Source organism: Eretmochelys imbricata, chromosome 28 (assembly GCF_965152235.1).
Source record: "Eretmochelys imbricata isolate rEreImb1 chromosome 28, rEreImb1.hap1, whole genome shotgun sequence".
Classification (NCBI taxonomy): Eukaryota; Metazoa; Chordata; order Testudines; family Cheloniidae; genus Eretmochelys; species Eretmochelys imbricata.
The window spans coordinates 3,674,586-3,691,878 of NC_135599.1; the positions used below are offsets into that span (position 1 = coordinate 3,674,586).

Sequence of the window (17,293 nt, forward strand, 5' to 3'; positions counted from 1 at the left end):
ATCCCAGAGTGCTCCATTGTAACCGCTCTGGACAGCACTCTCAACTCAGATGCACTGGCCCGGTAGACAGGAAAAGCCCCACGAACTTTTGAATTTCATTTCCTGTTTGGCCAGCATGGCGAGCTGATCAGCACAGGTGACCATGCACTCCCATAATCACAAAAGAGCTCCAGCATGGACCGAACAGGAGGTACTGGAGCTGATCGCTGTATGGGGAGACGAATCTGTGCTATCAGAACTCCATTCGAAAAGACGAAATGCCAAGATATTTGAAAAAATCTCCAAGGGCATGTAGGACAGAGGCTATAACAGGGACCCGCAGCAGTGCCACGTGAAACTTACGGAGCTCAGGCAAGCCCACCAAAGAACCAGAGAGGCAAATGGCCACTCCGGATCAGAGCCCCAGATATGCCGCTTCTATGATGAGCTGCATGCCATCCCAGGGGGTGCCCCTACAACTACCCCAGCCCTGTGTGTGGACTCCATTAATGGATTCTCACACAACAGGGATGCAGATTTTGGGGACGAGGAAGATGATGATGAGGAGGAGGTTGACACACAGCAAGCAAGCAGATAAACTGTTTCCCCTAACAGCCAGGACCTGTTTTTCACCCTGGATCTAGTACCTTTCCAACCCACCGAAGGCGGGCTCCTGAACATAGAAGGCGGAGAAGGAACCTCTGGTGAGTGTACCTTTGTAAATATAATACACAGTTTAAAAGCAAGTGTGTTTAATGATTAATTTTCCTCGAAGACTTGGGATGCATTTACGGCCAGTACAGCTACTGGAAAAGTCTGTTAACGTGTCTGGGGATGGGGCGGAAATCCTCTAGGGACATCTCAATGAAGCTCTCCTGGATGTATTCCCAAAGCCTTTGCAAAAGGTTTCTGGGCAACCTTATTCCGTGCTCCCTGGTAGGACACTTTACCACGGCAGGCCAGCAGCACGTAGTCTGGAATCATTCCATAACAAAGCATGGCAGTGTATGGTCCCGGTGTTTGCTGGCATTCAAGCAACATCCGTTCTTTATCCCTCTGTGTTATCCTCAGGAGAGCATTCAGGGTCACCTGGTTGAAATAGGGGAATTTTATTAAGGGGACATTCAGAGGTGGCTGTTCCTGCTGGGCTGTTTGCCTCTGGTTGAACAGAAACCATCCCCGCAGTGCGGGGAGTGGTGAAGCGATCATTCCAGAGAATTCTGTGCGTGCGTGTGTGTGTGTGTGTGGGGGGGGGTGGTTAGTTCGGTTTGTGCTGCACGTTAACCCGAAAACCGCAGCCCCTCCTTTTAAAGGGCCAACCCAATGGGTGCTTGGTATGTGAAATGAGGGTGCTGCTGTTTGAAACCATTCCCACATGTTAGGAAGGTTAAAGAAGCCAAAAGACTGTGGCTTACCATGGCTGCCTGCAAGCCGAATTCTGTTGCCCGCCGGCACCTGCGCGTGTGATCTCTCACACCATACCAATAGAAGGTCCTCGATATAAGAGGCAAAATGCGACCTTGTAAAGAAAGCACACGTGCTATGTAATGTTAACAGCTTGGTTCACCATGAAAGAGTCTACCAGTTGTTCTCTAAAATGTCTCTTTTTAAAGACTAATCTCCCTTTTTTCCCTCCTGCAGCTGCAAATGTTTCATTGCTCCACATATCATCTCTGTTCCAGAGACTATCTAAGATTAGAAACCGAAAAAAATGCACTCACGATGAAATGCTCTCTGAACTCATGCAGTCCTCCCACACTGAAAGAGCCCAGCACAATGCGTGGAGGGAGACAATGTCAGAGTCCAGGAAAGCACAAAATGAACGCGAGGACAGGAGGGACGAGCGAGAGGAGAGGAGGCAGGATGCAATGCTGAGGCTCCTGGAGGATCAAACTGATATGCTCCGGCATATGGTTGAGGTGCAGGAAAGGCAACAGGAGCACAGACTGCCGCTGCAGCCCCTGTGTAACCAACTGCCCTCGTCCCCAAGTTCCATAGCCTCCTCATCCAGATGCCCAAGAACGTGGTCGGGGGGCCTCTGGGCACCCAACCACTCCACCCCAGAGGACTTCCCAAGCGACAGAAAGCTGGCATTCATCAAGTTTTGAAGTGCAGTGTGGCCTTGTCCTTCCATCCTCCCCTCCTCCACCACCGCACCCAGTACTTCCCTCTTCCCCCACCCCTCCTGGGCTACCTAGGCAGTTATCCCCCCAGTTGTGTGACGAATTAATAAAGAATGCATGAATTTGAAACAACAATGACTTTATTGGCTCTGCAAGCGGTGATCAAAGGGGGAGGGGAGGGCGGTTGGCGTACAGGAAGATAGAGTGAACCAAGAGGGCGGGTTTTCATCATGGAGAAACAAACAGAACTGTCATACCGGAGCCTGGCCAGTCATGAAACTGGTTTTCAAAGCTTCTCTGATGCGCAGCATGCCCTGCTGTGCTCTTCTAACCGCCCTGGTGTCTGGCTGCGTGTAATCAGCGGCCAGGCGATTTGCCTCAACCTCCCACCCCGCCATAAACGTCTTCCCCTTACTTTCACAGACATTGTGGAGCGCACAGCAAGCAGTAATAATGATGGGAATATTGGTTTCGCTGAGGTCAAACTGAGTCAGTAAACTGCCCTAGATGCTTTTAAACATCCAAATGCACATTCTACCACCATTCTGCACTTGCTTAGCCTATAGTTGAACAGCTCCTGACTACTGTCCAGGGTGCCTGTGTATGGCTTCATGAGCCATGGCAATAAGGGGTAGGCTGGGTCCCCAAGGATAACTATAGGCATTTCAACATCCCCAACGGTTATTTTCTGGTCTGGGAAGTAAGTTCCTTCAAACTGTTCAAACAGACCAGAGTTCCTGAAGATGTGAGCATCATGCACCTTTCCCGGCCATCCCACACTGATGTTGGTGAAACGTCCCTTGTGATCCACCAGTGCTTGCAGCACCATTGAAAAGTACCCCTTTTGGTTTATGTACTGGCTGCCAAGGTGGTCCGCTCCCAAGACAAGGATATGCGTTCCATCTATTGCCCCACCAGTTAGGGAATCCCATCGCAGCAAAGCCATCCACTATGACCTGCACATTTCCCAGAGTCACTACCCTTGATAGCAGCAGCTCAGTGATCCCGTTGGCTATTTGGATTACAGCAGCCCCCACAATAGATTTGCCCACTCCAAATTGATTCCCAACTGACCAGTAGCTGTCTGGCATTGCAAGCTTCCACAGGGCTATCGCCACTTACTTGTGAACTGTGAGGGCTGCTCCCATCTTGGTATTCTGGTGCTTCAGGGCAGGGGAAAGCAAGTCACAAAGTTCCATGAAAGTGCCCTTACGCGTGCAAAAGTTTCGCAGCCATTGTGAATTGTCCCAGATGTGCAACACTATGCGGTCCCACCAGTCTGTGCTTGTTTCCCAGGCCCAGAATCGGTGTTCCATGGCATGAGCCTGCCCCATTGCCACCAGGATGGCCAAATTTTTGGGTCCCGTACTATGAGAAGTCTGTGTCCATGTCCTCATCACTCTTCTCATCGTGCTGCCATCGCCTACTCGCCTGCTTTTGCAGGTTCTGGTTCTGCATATACTGCTGGATAATGTGCGTGGTGTTTAGAGCGGTCACAACTGCCGCAGTGATCTGAGCAGGCTCCATGCTTGCCATGATATGGCATGAGCAGGAGAGCAGAGTGGCAGCGGAAGCGGCGGGTGGATGACGATGCTGACAGCAATATGGCACACGCACGGAAAAAGGCGCGAAATGATTGTCAGCCATTGCTTTCACAGAGGGAGGAGCAGGGGGTAGGCTGGCAGCAGATGGTGCAGTACGACGGCTAGCCATCATTATCTCCTGGGTGCTAGCCAGCAGACAGTGCAGCACTAGTGCTAGCTGTCATCGTCTCCTGGGTGCTTGAGGTGCTGCTGGCTGGGAGAGCAGCCTGAGGCAGAATGGCCTCCTCAAGGATTGAACTCACAACCCGGGGTTTAGCAGGCCAATGGTCAAACCGCTGAGCTATCCCTCTGCAAATAGTCCAGGCAGCACTGAATCTCCATTAGACAAAAAACTTAAAGAAGAGAATGACCTGAGTCACTCCCATTTATGTCCAGGCACTCCTGACAGACCTCACCAAGATCTGCCAGGAGCACCCCAATCAACTTCACGGAGGCCGGCCAAGAGCAGCCAGGAGACGATGAGGACAGATACCAGTCATACTGCACCGTCTGCTGCCACAAGACAATGAGCTGCTGCTGTGTAGCAATGCAGTCCCATGTCTGCCAGCACCCAGGAGACGTACGGTGACGGTGAGCTGAGTGGGCTCCATGCTTGCCGCGGTACGGCGTCTGCACGGGTAACCCAGGAAAAAAGGCGTGAAACGATTGTCTGCCGTTGCTTTCACGGGGGGTGGGAGGGCTGATGACATGTACCGAGAACCACCCGCGACAATGTTTTTTGCCCCATAAGGCATTGGGATCTCAACCCAGAATTCCAATGGGCGGCAGAGACTGCGGGAACTGTGGGATAGCTACCCACAGTACAATGCTTCAGAAGTTGACACTAGCCTCGGTACTGTGGACGCACTCCACCGCCTTAATCGTCTTATGGGGGGGGGGGGGGGACGACACAATCGACTGTATACAAATCGCTTTCTAAAAAATCGACTTCTATAAATTCGACCTAATTTTGTACTGTAGACTAGATAACCTCCTGAGGTCCCTTCCAACCCTGATATTCTCTGATTCTATGATTAGATTCCAGGGCCTTGTACCATCCAGAAACATATGCAGCAGCGAGAGGTCCTACTTTGTAAAAAAGGACATCTCATGTAGCTAATTCAAGCAGTCTCACACGTAAAACCAAACTGATAGCTTTCTTTAACAGTGGAACAAGCCTTGTGGATGGGGGGAAGTGGTTGGCATGGTCTGTCTTGCCTTTAGTAAGGCTTTTGATACTGTGTCCCATGACCTTCTCATAAACAAACTACGGAAATGCAACGTAGACGGAGCTAAAATAAGATGGGTGCAAAACTAGTCTGAAAACAGTTCCAACAGCAGTTATCAGTGATTCACAGGCTGAAAGGGCTGAGTCAAGCTGAAAGGGCATAACGAGTGGGGTTCTCCAGGGATCAGTTCTGGCTAAGTTTCTATTCAAAATCTTCATCCGTGATTCAGATAATAGCATAGAGCAGTGGTCCCCAACGTTTCTGTGGGAACAGCACATTCCTATTCCCAACAGACTGTGGCGAGCGCCAAACACCCCGCCGCCAAAATGGCGCCGAGAAGTGGCAGCGGAAAGAAGCCTCGCTGCCGAAATACCGAGAAACAGCGACACCCGGGGGTGGCATATCGGCGGGTGGTTCTCAGGTGGCCGCACTCGGCGGCGGCATTTCGGCGGCGCGGTGTCCTACGGGCGCACGCGACTGCCCCAGCGGATGCCATTGCGCCCGCGGGCACCGCGTTGGGGACCCCTGGCACAGGGAGTACCGTTGCCGCCACAGGGTGCCCGAGGCAAGCAACAGCTGGGTTTGTTGCCCGGTGTGCGCTGCGCCAATGATCACAACGGGGCGGAGAAGCAGGGAGATTTACTTGGAGCTCCAAATAGGGCGCAGGGAGACTGGGCTGGCTCAAACCCTGCCGCCCCGCATGCAGGTTCCAGTATACATTTGAAAGCTTTGCCTACTTCACTACACACGCTTACGCAACCAATTCCCCGTTGCCCCGTACAATACCGCAGCCAATCAGCTAAAGCAGCCAGTTGTGTTTTTCCTCAGTAGCACTGCCCGAGCCTTATTTGGTCCTATTGCTTACTGGCTTTTGCTAAACATTTCTGCCTTACCTATCTGCTTCCCAGGCCGAAGCTGGCCTTGGCTGGCGAGCCGAGCGCAAAGCCGTCTGCCCGCGTGCTGGCTCCCTCAGCGTCGCGCCGGGTCACAGACGGTTCAAGGAGCAAAGGGGCCTCGGTCTATTGGGGCCCGGAGCAAGAGGGCTTCCTCGACGCTGGCGGTCTTCCACCCCCCCGAGTTACCTAGGGCAGTGCCCAGCGCCCCCAACGGGACGGGCGGCAACCCGCTGGGGCGTGCGGACGGGGCAAGGGCGGCCTCGGGCGGGGGACGGCGGGAAGGGGGCGGGGGGGGGCCCGAGCGGGCCCCAGGCTGCGGGTGAGCGAAGAGTGCGACGCTGCTGCCCAAGCCCCAGGCGGCCGCCCCGCTCCCCGCCGGGTTAGGCCTCCCGCGGCGCCTTGGGCCCGGTCGCCGGGAAGAGGTGGGCAAACTGGCGGTAACGGCCACCGGCAGCACGTTCCCGGGGGGGGGGGGGGAAGCCACAGCGGCCCCGCCCCCGCCCCTGGGTCTCGCTCCGGTACCTGGAGGCTGCAGCTTCGCCGGGCCGGGCCGGGCACGGGGGGGGGGGGGTGAATGAAGGTCTCCCCGGCACAGACCCTTCGGCCCCACCTCTGCGCATGCCCCACTCGCCCCCTGCGCATGCCCAGAGCCGGGAGACACCAAACCCTCCTCCGCGTCCCGGAGAGGCTCCAACGGCCCCGCGCGAGCCGTAGCGCCCCCCTCGCGCCTTCGCAGCCCGGCTCGTCCTCGGGCCCCCCTCCGAACGTCACTTCCGCTCCCAGGAGGGCAGGAACTACCTCTCCCAGCCTGCCCCGGGGGGCCTTTCCGCCCTCCCCAGCACAGGTAAGGGAGGGTTTCCAGCAGCTGTTATTGCGCATGCTCGGTGCGAGCCCTAGGGGGGTTTGCAGCCGGGCCCAGAGCAGGGGTGGAGAACCTGGGGGCCTGGGAGGTCGGAGCCGGGAGAACAAAGCCCAGAGCCCGGGGGCGGGGCAGCTCCTGAGGGCGGGGCTCGGGCCCGGCCCGGGGGCGGGGCAACTCCTGGGGGCGGGGCTCGGGCCCGGGCCAGACGCTGCTGCTGCCTCCGTGGGACCCGGGAGCCCGGGCTGGGCAGCGGCTGCTTCCCCCCCTCTCGCGGGGTCTGTGCTGGGGGGCCCGTCATTAACCCCTCCGTGCCCGGCCGTCGGGGGGTTCTCCAGCCGGGACCAGCCCCCCGGGCTCTGCCCGCCCGCAGCCGGAGCCCCCCGGTGAGTGAGAGACCCCGGGAGGGGGGAAGCGACTCTCTGCCCCCGGGAACCGGGGAGAAGCCTCGGGGCTGCCTCAGCCCCAGCGGAGCCGCCGCCAGGATCTGCCCCCGGCCCCGCTGGGATGGGGGGGGCAGAGACTGGGGCCCGGCGGGGGGGTCCCCTGGGGGGTGTCGGGCGGGGGGGGGGAGAAGCCGGAGTTGCGGGGGGGGGTTGAATTCCCGGCGGGGAAGTGGGGGGCGGGGGAAGTGGGGGGAGTTAATTGGATCCTGTCCCTGTTTGTGCCACTCGCCTCTCAGCCCTGATACAAATTCCCTCCGGCTCGTCCCCTTTTCTCTCTCAGCATCTCACACGTGGCTGCAAACTCCGGGGCGATTCCCCCCCTTTCCCTCAAATGATCCGCTCTCTCGTCTCTCCTTATCCCCCCCCCCCCCCCCGGTCTCTCCCTAATTCTCAAATGTCCGTTTAAAATCTCCTCCCATTGGGGGGGGTTTCCACCCCTTTTATCTGCAGTGCTTTGTCCTTGTTTAGGTGGGAAATTGTTGCCTGGAGTCATTCCCCAAAATATGGCTGCCCCTGGAGTGGGGATGGAAGGAAGCACGTGTCCCCCATGAAGACTGCCCCAGACCCCGGTTTCCCAATCCCAGTTGCTGCCCCCTAACTGCCAACACAGTTGCCCCCAGTTGCTAGTCACCTGCCCATCCCCCACTGCTGGCCACTCACCTCACCCAGGGGGCCCTCCAGCTCCCCCTCCCTTGCCCTCTTCAATCAGCTCCTCAGAGGGCTCCCTGCTGCCCCCGTGAATGGTGGGGAGGGACCATCACTTTCTGTTTATGTATTGGACAGTCATATAAAATCCCTTCAAACAGTCCCCCTTTTCCCTTTAATTATTTAATAGCAATATAAAATCCCCTCAGATCTTGGTGTTTTTCCTCTCATGTTCTCAATTGTGTCGTTTGTGATATGTGTTCTCTGCAAATCTCAAGGATGGATATAAAATACTCTAAACGTTTGCTCCAGTTTTTCTCTAATTGTCTATTTCTAATTATATGTCCTGAGATTTTTCCCTGTCTCTCTAATTATAAAATACTAAGAACATCTCATATTTACACCTTTTCTCAGATTCCTGCATATGGATATGAAATGTTTGCAACTGTTGCCCATTTCCGCTCTATTCATATATCAAATGTTGATGTAAAATACACTCCGATTTTACCTCAGATCAACAACTGATATAAAATCCCTCTGAATTTCCACTTTCCTCTCTATAATTTGCAAAAATGGATCCAAAATCCTTCAGATTTCTTCCCTTTCTCTTTCATTTCTGAACATTGATCTCAAAACTCAGGTTTTCCCTCTCACTATGTCATTATCAAATGTCAATTAAAAAGCCTCTTGGGTTTGGGGCTGTTCCCCATGTTTCTAAATCCCAGCAACTTCTTCCTTGGAGGGAACCTGTGGCCCTGAGTCGTTCTTCATCCTGGAGGTTGCAGGGGGTTAAGTTGCCAGTGATCATCTTCCTCCTCTCCTTTGAGAATCGTTTGTTCCCTTCTGTATCTCTATTAAAATGTTTGCCGATGAAAGAGATCAGCCACATATTTAATACACATCAAATCCAGAGGCCTCCCCCTGTTTGGGGGATCAGTGGTTCCCCGCTGGTAACAGGAGAGTTGGCTGGACCTTTTTCTTTTCTCCAGCTGGCACAAAATGAGGAGATCACTCTGAGTGCAGCGTGGGTCCAGAAGTATCCCAAACCCCATGACAAATGGTCTCTGTGGGGGTTGCTTCTGACAGTGCTAAGATGTAGCCAACTGTGGGGTGGATTCATGGTGGCCGGGGGGAGAGAGAGCTCGGTGATTTGAGCATTGGCCTGGTAAAACCAGTGTTCTGAGTTCAATCCTTGAGGGGGCCATTTAGGGATCAGGGGCAAAAATTGGGGATTGGTCCTGCTTTGAGCAGGGGGTTGGACTAGATGGCCTCCTGAGGTCCCTTCCAACCCTGATATTCTATGATTATTTGCTGGTGGCAGGGCATGGAAATTTCTTACCCGTCTTGGCCCTTCAGGCCTTCCATTCTCCTTTTAAAGAAGCATCCCCAGGGCTCCCTCTGCCTGTGTGACTGGCCAGCAAGGGGTTGTGATAACTTTCTATCCACTTATTAGACACTATGAGGTAACACTGTTGCTGGGGGGGGAGGGGGGTGTCTGTGTGGGGAGTTTGCAGCGGGAGCTGAAGGGGCATTGTGGTAGGGGGAGGCCTTTGGGTGACTGGGCAGGGGGTACCCTAGTCAGGTTGGTGGGTTCTGGAGGTTTGGGGTTTCGGGGTGTGGTTCTGATGTGCCCAGCCCTGAGGCAATGGGTCCTGGAGGTGTGTATCACCAGGGGCCTGTTGGCTGCAGAACAGTGGGGGTGGACGTTTCTTTGGGGGTGGGGAAGGGGGTTAGAGGGTACCTGGTACTGTGCCAAGGGCTCTCTCTGGGCTTCCCCCGCTGGCTCCTGGGATCATTGCCATGCCCAGTGCACAGAGCTTGGGGGGCGGGGGGGAATCCCCGGCACTAGGTCAGGGGATCCTATTGGGATCCAGGCAAGCAGACTGAGGGGTCCCATGGTAAACCATCAGGGGGTCCCAGGCAAAATGGCAAGGCAGATCCTGCTGGAGGGCAGGCAGGGTGTCGTAGGCAGACAGTGAGGAACTGAGTTTCCAGTGGGGGGTCCCTGGCTGCTGGGGGCTCTTGGTGCGGGGGAACCTTTTGGGATTCCCAGCCTGGCAGTGATGGTCTGGTGGGGGTTCTCTGGCCGGTGGATCTCTGAGGGGTATCTGAGGTCCCTGGCTAGGGATTCTGGGGGCTAGGTCCCAGGGAATATCTGGTGGGACCCTGGCTGGGGGTTCTGGGCTCCGGGTACTGGGGAGTGTCTGGGGGCCCCTGGCTGGGGGCTGCTCCTGACCTCATTCCTTCTTCCTGATCAGCTTGTGCCAGTATCCAGGGGGTATTCCCCAACCACGCCCAGTCACTGTGATAACTTTCTGTCCACTAATCAAACACAGTGAGGTGAAATCACAGATTTTGCTTTTCTCCCCTCTTGAAAACAGCAGGAACTTCCATTTCCCTTGAGAAATTTCCTGCCCCCCAGGCCTTATCTCAGGGGTGATAGCAGTGGGCAGGGGGTTAGCAGTGCCACACAATTCTTCTGGACTCACTCTTTCTGATTCTGGTTTCATTGAGACCATTGTTAATCCAGAGTCACTGCATGGAAAGACAAGGAGTGACTCCAGATGGACACTGGGGAAAATGAGATTCTTCCTGTGAGGAGGGGCTCTCATTAGCTGCTCTCCCCAGAGAGCTAAAGGAGGGAAGGCTGCTCAAATGCTCTGTCCCACTCTACTCAGGATATTGGGGTTCAGTTTCCTGGGTCAGACACTGCAGCCTCCATTGTGATCTGGGAGACCAGGCTTAGCAGCTGCTGCTCCCCCAGCGGGGGTTCTGTGCTGGGAAGTGACCTTTTAATTAAAGCTTCTTCTCTTCCCGGCCCAGGTGATGACTTTCTCCAGCTGGTACTAACCCCATAGGGCAGCCCTGGGCCCTGTTAATACTAAATTCTGAGCCAGAGACTCCAGGTAACTAAAAGAAACCAAGGGAAAATGCTGGAGTCTGGCATTAAAATGACTCTACACAAACAGCCCCCCATTTCTCCTCCCATTAGCAATTGCAGGAGCAAATCTAGCCATGGTGAGCAAACAACCCAGGAATGGGACTTTCCTACCAGATGGGCAGGGAGAGGGGACAGGGAAAAAGAGATAGGAGAAAGAGAGACTGAAAGGGGCCATGAGAGAGAAGAGTTTCAAGAGAGATTTCCAGATCTCTAATCTGCCCACACAGATGTATTACTGCACCCTGGGTAGAGTCACTTTCCTGTGGACAAGATGAGGATCAGACAGAGGAAAACCCAGTTTCTGACTCCATATCCCTCCTGCTGGGGTGTGGCTCCCATAGGGGCAATGTCAGAGGGAATCATCCAAAGTGATTCCTTTGGTTCTGCTTTTTTCTAGCCTTACGTTCAGAGACTTTGTTATGGGGCGGAGGGAGGGAGAAGGGAGGTTAAAAATGTCTCTGTGGGCTTAGCCTGGCAGGAGGGGCCAGGTCTGCACTGTAATAAAGAGATCAAGCATTTTTCCAGCATGGCAGACACTAGCATGTCTGTCTGCAGGGAAGGAGTCTGGGGTAATAGTGATGTGAAATGAACTAAAGCCTGTTCTGAAACTTCCACAACTGTCCTTCTCTCCCAGACAGGCTGCAGAATGACGTCCATGTTTCACTCCAACTCATCCCATCCTCCCACGGCACAGGGAAGAGACATGGCTGTAGTGGAGCCAGCTCAGGTAGGGATTTGGGGTGAGGGTTGGGGGGGTTCCTGCTGGAGGAGATGGACAGCAAATACCCCGGAGATGGGAAGGTTTGCACCGTCTGGTTTGGAGGTTGGAGCGGGGCAGGAAATGCACAGGGTGGAGAAAGAGAGGAGGACAGGGGGTGGCAAAGCTGCTGGGAGTTGTTTAATAAGTGGCCTAGATTCTAGGAACAGACCCATGAGGTTCGGAGGTGGAAATGCCCTGATCTGTGAAACAGAAAATAACTCACCTACATGGGGCTAGGAAAACTGACCAGACTCATAGTGCTGGAGCCTGACCAGACTAATCAATGGCTGCTGTGAGAGATGAAAGGGGCACCCACCAGTCAGGCTTAGGGAAGCTGTTCCTCACTTCATATCCAACTCCTCAAAATGAGGAGGGTGTTGGGCTTCCTACCAGGGAGCTTTCCCTGGGCCCTGCTAGGGGCTCCATCTCCTGTAGCAGACGGTGGCTAGTGGGTGTGTGATGGATCTGCTGAGAAAGACAAGCAGCTCTCTCTTCGTCCCCTCACCCTGGTGTTTCCTGGATGCTCTGAGCGGGGTGGGGGTGGGACTCTGTTGACTGCGATCCACCCAGTGCTTCCGTTTGGCTCCTCTCCCCCACGACTAGTGGGGCTGTGAGTGGGGCAGCAGGTACTGAGTGTCGGACTCTTGCTCTTTCAGAGGCCGGTGACCTTCGAGGAGGTGGCTGTGTAGAAGAGTGGGCTCTGCTGGAACCTGCTCAGAGAGCCCTCTACAGAGACGTCATGCAGAAGAACTATGAGAATGTGACCTCGCTGGGTAAGGATTTCTGTGCCTTCAGTTATTAGAAGAGGAAATGAAGAGAGAAGGTTCACGCCACCCCCACAATGCCACCTCTGCTCTGCCCTATTTCTGCATCACTTCAACATGCCACTGACACATACAATATCACTCTATCCTATCCTCCTGCAGAACACTTCGGGAGCACAGCACAGGAGCAGTACCGCACAGTGTCAAATATCTCCTGGTAGCACAAGTAAAACTGGGGGTTAGGTCCAGCATAACCAACAGAAGGTTCCTACCCCTGACCTTCTCTCAAACCCTGAGCCTACTCCACCCAAACCAGAAGGTGCTTGGGGTGTAAGAAGCAGGCTGCTGGAGTCAGAGCTGCTGGTCCAGGGTTACTGATCACACAGATTTCAGAGTAGCAGCCGTGTTAGTCTGTATCCACAAAAAGAAAAGGAGGACTTGTGGCACCTTAGAGATTAACAAATTTATTTGAGCTTATCCTCTAAGGTGCCACAAGTCCTCCTTTTCTTATCACACAGACACTCAGTGCATCCTTGAATGCTAGCTGGGAGAATCCAGACAAGAGAGCTCCAGCATCAGAATATTGAATCTCACCCAGGATTACAGATGACACAACTCCTCGCTGATCTGGATAGCCCCCGTGCATGTGAAAATGGCTACGTTGGTAGTGAAACTTCTTTAGATTGGAGAGTCTTGCTCCTCCTTCACCATGTGTAATAGCCACAATCTCTCTTCTCTGCAGGCTCTTTGGAGCTTGGGAGTGCGTCATTCCTGAAGTCACATGACCTGATTCTTATTTTTCACATTCTGCCTTAATTAGAGTCTGTTGCTCCTGAATTATAGCTTCTAATTTTCATACTCCCACCCATTACACTGGACTCACTAGATTCCCTAGTCCATAAATCCGGCCATACTGAGTCAGATCAAAGGTCCATCTAGCCCGGTATCCTGTCTTCTGACAGTGGCCAATGCCAGGTTTCCCAGAGGGAATGAACAGAACAGGCAATCAACAAGTGATCCATCACCTATTCTACATTCCCAGGTTCTGGCAGTCAGTGGCTAGGGACATCATCCCTGCCCATCCTGGCTAATGGCCATTCATGGACCTATCCTCCATGAATTTGTCTTGTTCTTTTTCTGAACCCTGTTATAGTCTTGGTCTCCACAACTTCCTCTGGCAAAGAGTTCAACAGGTTGACTGTCAGTTGTGTGAAGAAATACTTCCTTTGATTTGTTTTAAATCTGCTGCCTAGTACTTTAGTTCGGTGACTCCCAGTTCTTGTGTTAGGAGCAGGAGTGAATCATAGAATATTAGGGTTGGAAGGGACCTCAGGAGGTCATCTAGTCCAACCCCCTGCTTGAAGCAGGACCAATTCCCAGTTAAATCATCCCAGCCAGGGCTTTGTCAAGCCTGACCTTAAAAACTTCTAAGGAAAGAGATTCCACCACCTCCCTAGATAACGCATTCCAGTGTTTCACCACCCTCCTAGTGAAAAAGTTTTTCCTAATGTCCAACCTAAACCTCCCCCACTGCAACTTGAGACCATGACTCCTTGTTCTGTCATCTGCTACCACTGAGAACAGTCTAGAGCCATCCTCTTTGGAACCCCCTTTCAGGTAGTTGAAAGCAGCTATGAAATCCCCCCTCATTCTTCTCTTCTGCAGACTAAACAATCCCAGTTCCCTCAGCCTCTCCTCATAAGTCATGTGTTTCAGACCCCTAATCATTTTTGTTGCCCTCCACTGGACTCTTTCCAATTTTTCTACATCCTTCTTGTAGTGTGGAGCCCAAAACTGGACGCAGTACTCCAGATGAGGCCTCACCAATGTCGAATAGAGGGGAACGATCACGTCCCTCGATCTGCTGGCAATGCCCCTACTTATACAAGCCAAAATGCTCTTAGCCTTCTTGGTAACAATGGCACACTGTTGACTCATATCCAGCTTCTCATCCACTGTAACTCCTAGGTCCTTTTCTGCAGAACTGCTGCCGAGCCATTCTTTCCCTAGTCTGTACCAGTGCATAGGAATCTTCCATCCTAAGTGCAGGACGCTGCACTTGTCCTTGTTGAACCTCATCAGATTTCTTTTGTCCCAATCCTTTAATTTGTCTAGGGCCCTCAGGATCCTATCCCTACCTTCCAGCGTTATCTACCTCTCCTCCCAGTTTAGTGTCATCTGCAGACTTGCTGAGGGTGCAATCCACACCATCCTCCAGATTATTTATGAAGATATTGAACAAAACCGGCCCGAGGACCGACCCTTGGGGCACTCCACTTGATACCGGCTGCCAACTAGACATGGAGCCCTTGATTATTACCCGTTGAGCCTGACAATCTAGCCTGCTTTCTATCCACCTTATCGTCCATTCATCCAGCCCATACTTCTTTAACTTACTGGCAAGAATACTGTGGGAGACCATGTCAAAAGCTTTGCTAAAGTCAAGGAACAACACGTCCACCGCTTTCCCCTCATCCACAGAGCCAGTTATCTCGTCCTAGAAGGCAATTAGATTAGTCAGGCATGACTTGCCCTTGGTGAATCCATGGTGACTTTCTGATCTCTTTCCTGATCTCTTTCCTCTCCTCTAAGTGCTTCAGAATTGATTCCTTGAGGACCTGCTCCATGATTTTTCCAGGGACTGAGGTGAGGCTGAGTGGCCTGTAGTTCCCAGGATCCTCCTTCTTCCCTTTTTTAAAGATGGGCACTACATTAGTCTTTTTCCAGTCATCCGGGACTTCCCCCGATCGCCATGAGTTTTCAAAGATAATGGCCAATGGCTCTGCAATCACATCCACCAACTCCTTTAGCACCCTCGGATGCAGTGCATCCGGCCCCATGGACTTGTGCTCGTTCAGCTTTTCTAAATAGTCCCGAACAACTTCTTTCTTCACAGAGGGCTGGTCACCTCCTCCCCGTGCTGTGGTGCCCAGTGCAGCAGTCTGGGAGCTGACCTTGTTTGTGAAGACAGAGGCAAAAAAAGCCTTGAGTACATTAGCTTTTTCCACATTCTCTGTCACTAGGTTGTTTCCCTCCTTCAGGAAGGGGCCCACACTTTCCTTGACTTTCTTCTTTTTACTAACATACCTGAAGAAACCCTTCCTGTTACTCTTAACATCTCTTGCTAGCTGCAACTCCAGGTGTGATTTGGCCTTCCTGATTTCACTCCTGCATGCTCGAGCAATATTTTTATACTCTTCCCTGGTCATTTGTCCAATATTCCACTTCTTGTAAGCTTCTTTTTTGTGTTCAAGATCAGCAAGGATTTCACTGTTAAGCCAAGCTGGACGCCAGCCATATTTACTATTCTTTCTACACATCGGGATGGTTTGTCCCTGTAACCTCAATAAGGATTCTTTAAAATACAGCCAGCTCTCCTGGACTCCTTTCCCCCTCATGTTGTTCTCCCAGGGGATCCTGCCCATCAGTTCCCTGAGGTTGTCAAAGTCTGCTTTTCTGAAGTCCAGGGTCCATATTCTGCTGCTCTCCTTTCTTCCCTGTGTCAGGATCCTGAACTCGACCATCTCGTGGTCACTGCCTCCCAGGTTCCCATCCACTTTAGCTTCCCCTACTAATTCTTCCCGGTTTGTGAGCAGCAGGTCAAGAAGAGCTCTGCCCCTAGTTGGTTCCTCCAGGACTTGCACCAGGAAATTGTCCCCTACACTTTCCAAAAACTTCCTGGATTGTCTGTGCACCGCTGTATTGCTCTCCCAGCAGATATCAGGGTGATTGAAGTCTCCCATGAGAACCAGGGCCTGCAATCTAGTAACTTCCGTTAGTTGCTGGAAGAAAGCCTCGTCCACTTCATCCCCCTGATCCGGTGGTCTATAGCAGACTCCCACCACGACATCACCCTTGTTCCTCACGCTTCTAAACTTAATCCAGAGACTCTCAGGTTTTTCTGCAGTTTCATACTTGAGTTTTGAGCAGTCACACTGCTCTCTTACATACAATGCAACTCCCCCACCTTTTCAGCCTTGTCTGTCCTTCTTGAACAGTTTATATCCATCCATAACAGTACTCCAGTCATGTGAGTTATCCCACCAAGTCTCTGTTATTCCAATCACATCATAATTCCTTGACTGTGCTAGGACTTCCAGTTCTCCCTGCTTGTTTCCCAGGCTTCTTGCATTTGTGTATAGGCACTTGAGATAACTCGCTGATTGTCCCTCTTTCTCAGTATGAGGTAGGAGCCCTCCCCTTTTGGGCTCTCCTGCTCGTGCTTCCTGCCGGTATCCCACATCCCCACTTACCTCAGGGCTTTGGTCTCCTTCCCCCGGTGAACCTAGTTTAAAGCCCTCCTCACTCGGTTAACCAGCCTGCTTGCGAAGATGCTCTTCCCTCTCTTCATTAGGTGGAGCCCATCTCTGCCTAGCACTCCTCCTTCTTGGAACACCATCCCATGGTCAAAGAATCCAAAGCCTTCTCTCCGACACCACCTGCGTAGCCATTCATTGACTTTCACGATTTGACGGTCTCTACCCAGGCCTTTTCCTTCCATGAGGAGGATGGACGAGAACACCACTTGCATCTCAAACTCTTTTATCCTTCCTCCCAGAGCCACGTAGTCCGTAGTTATCCGCTCAAGGTCATTCTTGGCAGTATCATTTGTGCCCACGTGGAGAAGCAGGAAGGGGTAGCGATCCGAGGGCTTGATGAGTCTCGGCAGTCTCTCCGTCACATCGTGAATCTTAGCTCCTGGCAAGCAGCAGACTTCTTAGTTTTCCCGGTCGGGGCGGCAGATAGATGACTCAGTCCCCCTGAGGAGAGAGTCCCCGACCACCACCACGCACCTCCTCCTCTTGGGAGCGGTGGTCGTGGAACCCCCATCCCTAGGACAGTGCGTCTCATGCCTTCCAATCGGCGGAGTCTCCTTCTGTTTCCTTGCCTCAGATATATCATCTAGTCCACTCTCTGCATTAGTACCTGTGGAGAGAACATGAAAACGGTTGCTTACCTGTATCTGCGCTGCTGGTACATGGACACTCCCCGTTCTTCTTCTGGAGGTCACATGCTGCCAAATTTCTTCACTGTCCTCCTGTCCCCGCTGCGCAGCCTGCTCTGAATC

At 52.9% G+C, this 17,293-nt stretch overlaps 1 protein-coding gene and 1 long non-coding RNA gene across 6 annotated transcripts in view; one reads left to right on the plus strand and one right to left on the minus strand.

The window, feature by feature from the left end:
- Nucleotides 1–720: 720 nt before the first annotated feature.
- On the minus strand, nt 721–6,074 carry LOC144258333 (uncharacterized). Its single transcript, XR_013344668.1, has 3 exons — nt 5,808–6,074; nt 1,395–1,498; nt 721–1,068 (listed from the first exon to the last, which is right to left on the minus strand). It is a non-coding gene; the product is annotated as an uncharacterized LOC144258333 (long non-coding RNA).
- Nucleotides 6,075–6,563: 489 nt separating this feature from the next.
- LOC144258310 (uncharacterized) overlaps nt 6,564–17,293 on the plus strand; it is a 30,880-nt gene continuing 20,150 nt past the window's right edge. Inside the window, exons 1-3 of one of the 5 annotated variants that reach the window (XM_077806791.1) lie at nt 6,564–6,654; nt 11,336–11,428; nt 12,118–12,234. In XM_077806791.1, the coding sequence (XP_077662917.1) occupies nt 12,201–12,234 (34 nt within the window). In that variant the 5' untranslated portion in view covers nt 6,564–6,654; nt 11,336–11,428; nt 12,118–12,200. Of the gene's footprint in view, nt 6,655–6,871; nt 7,056–10,594; nt 10,667–11,335; nt 11,429–12,117; nt 12,235–17,293 lie in introns of those variants that run through there. The other 4 variants (XM_077806787.1, XM_077806790.1, XM_077806786.1 and 1 more) reach the window with 4 other exon arrangements.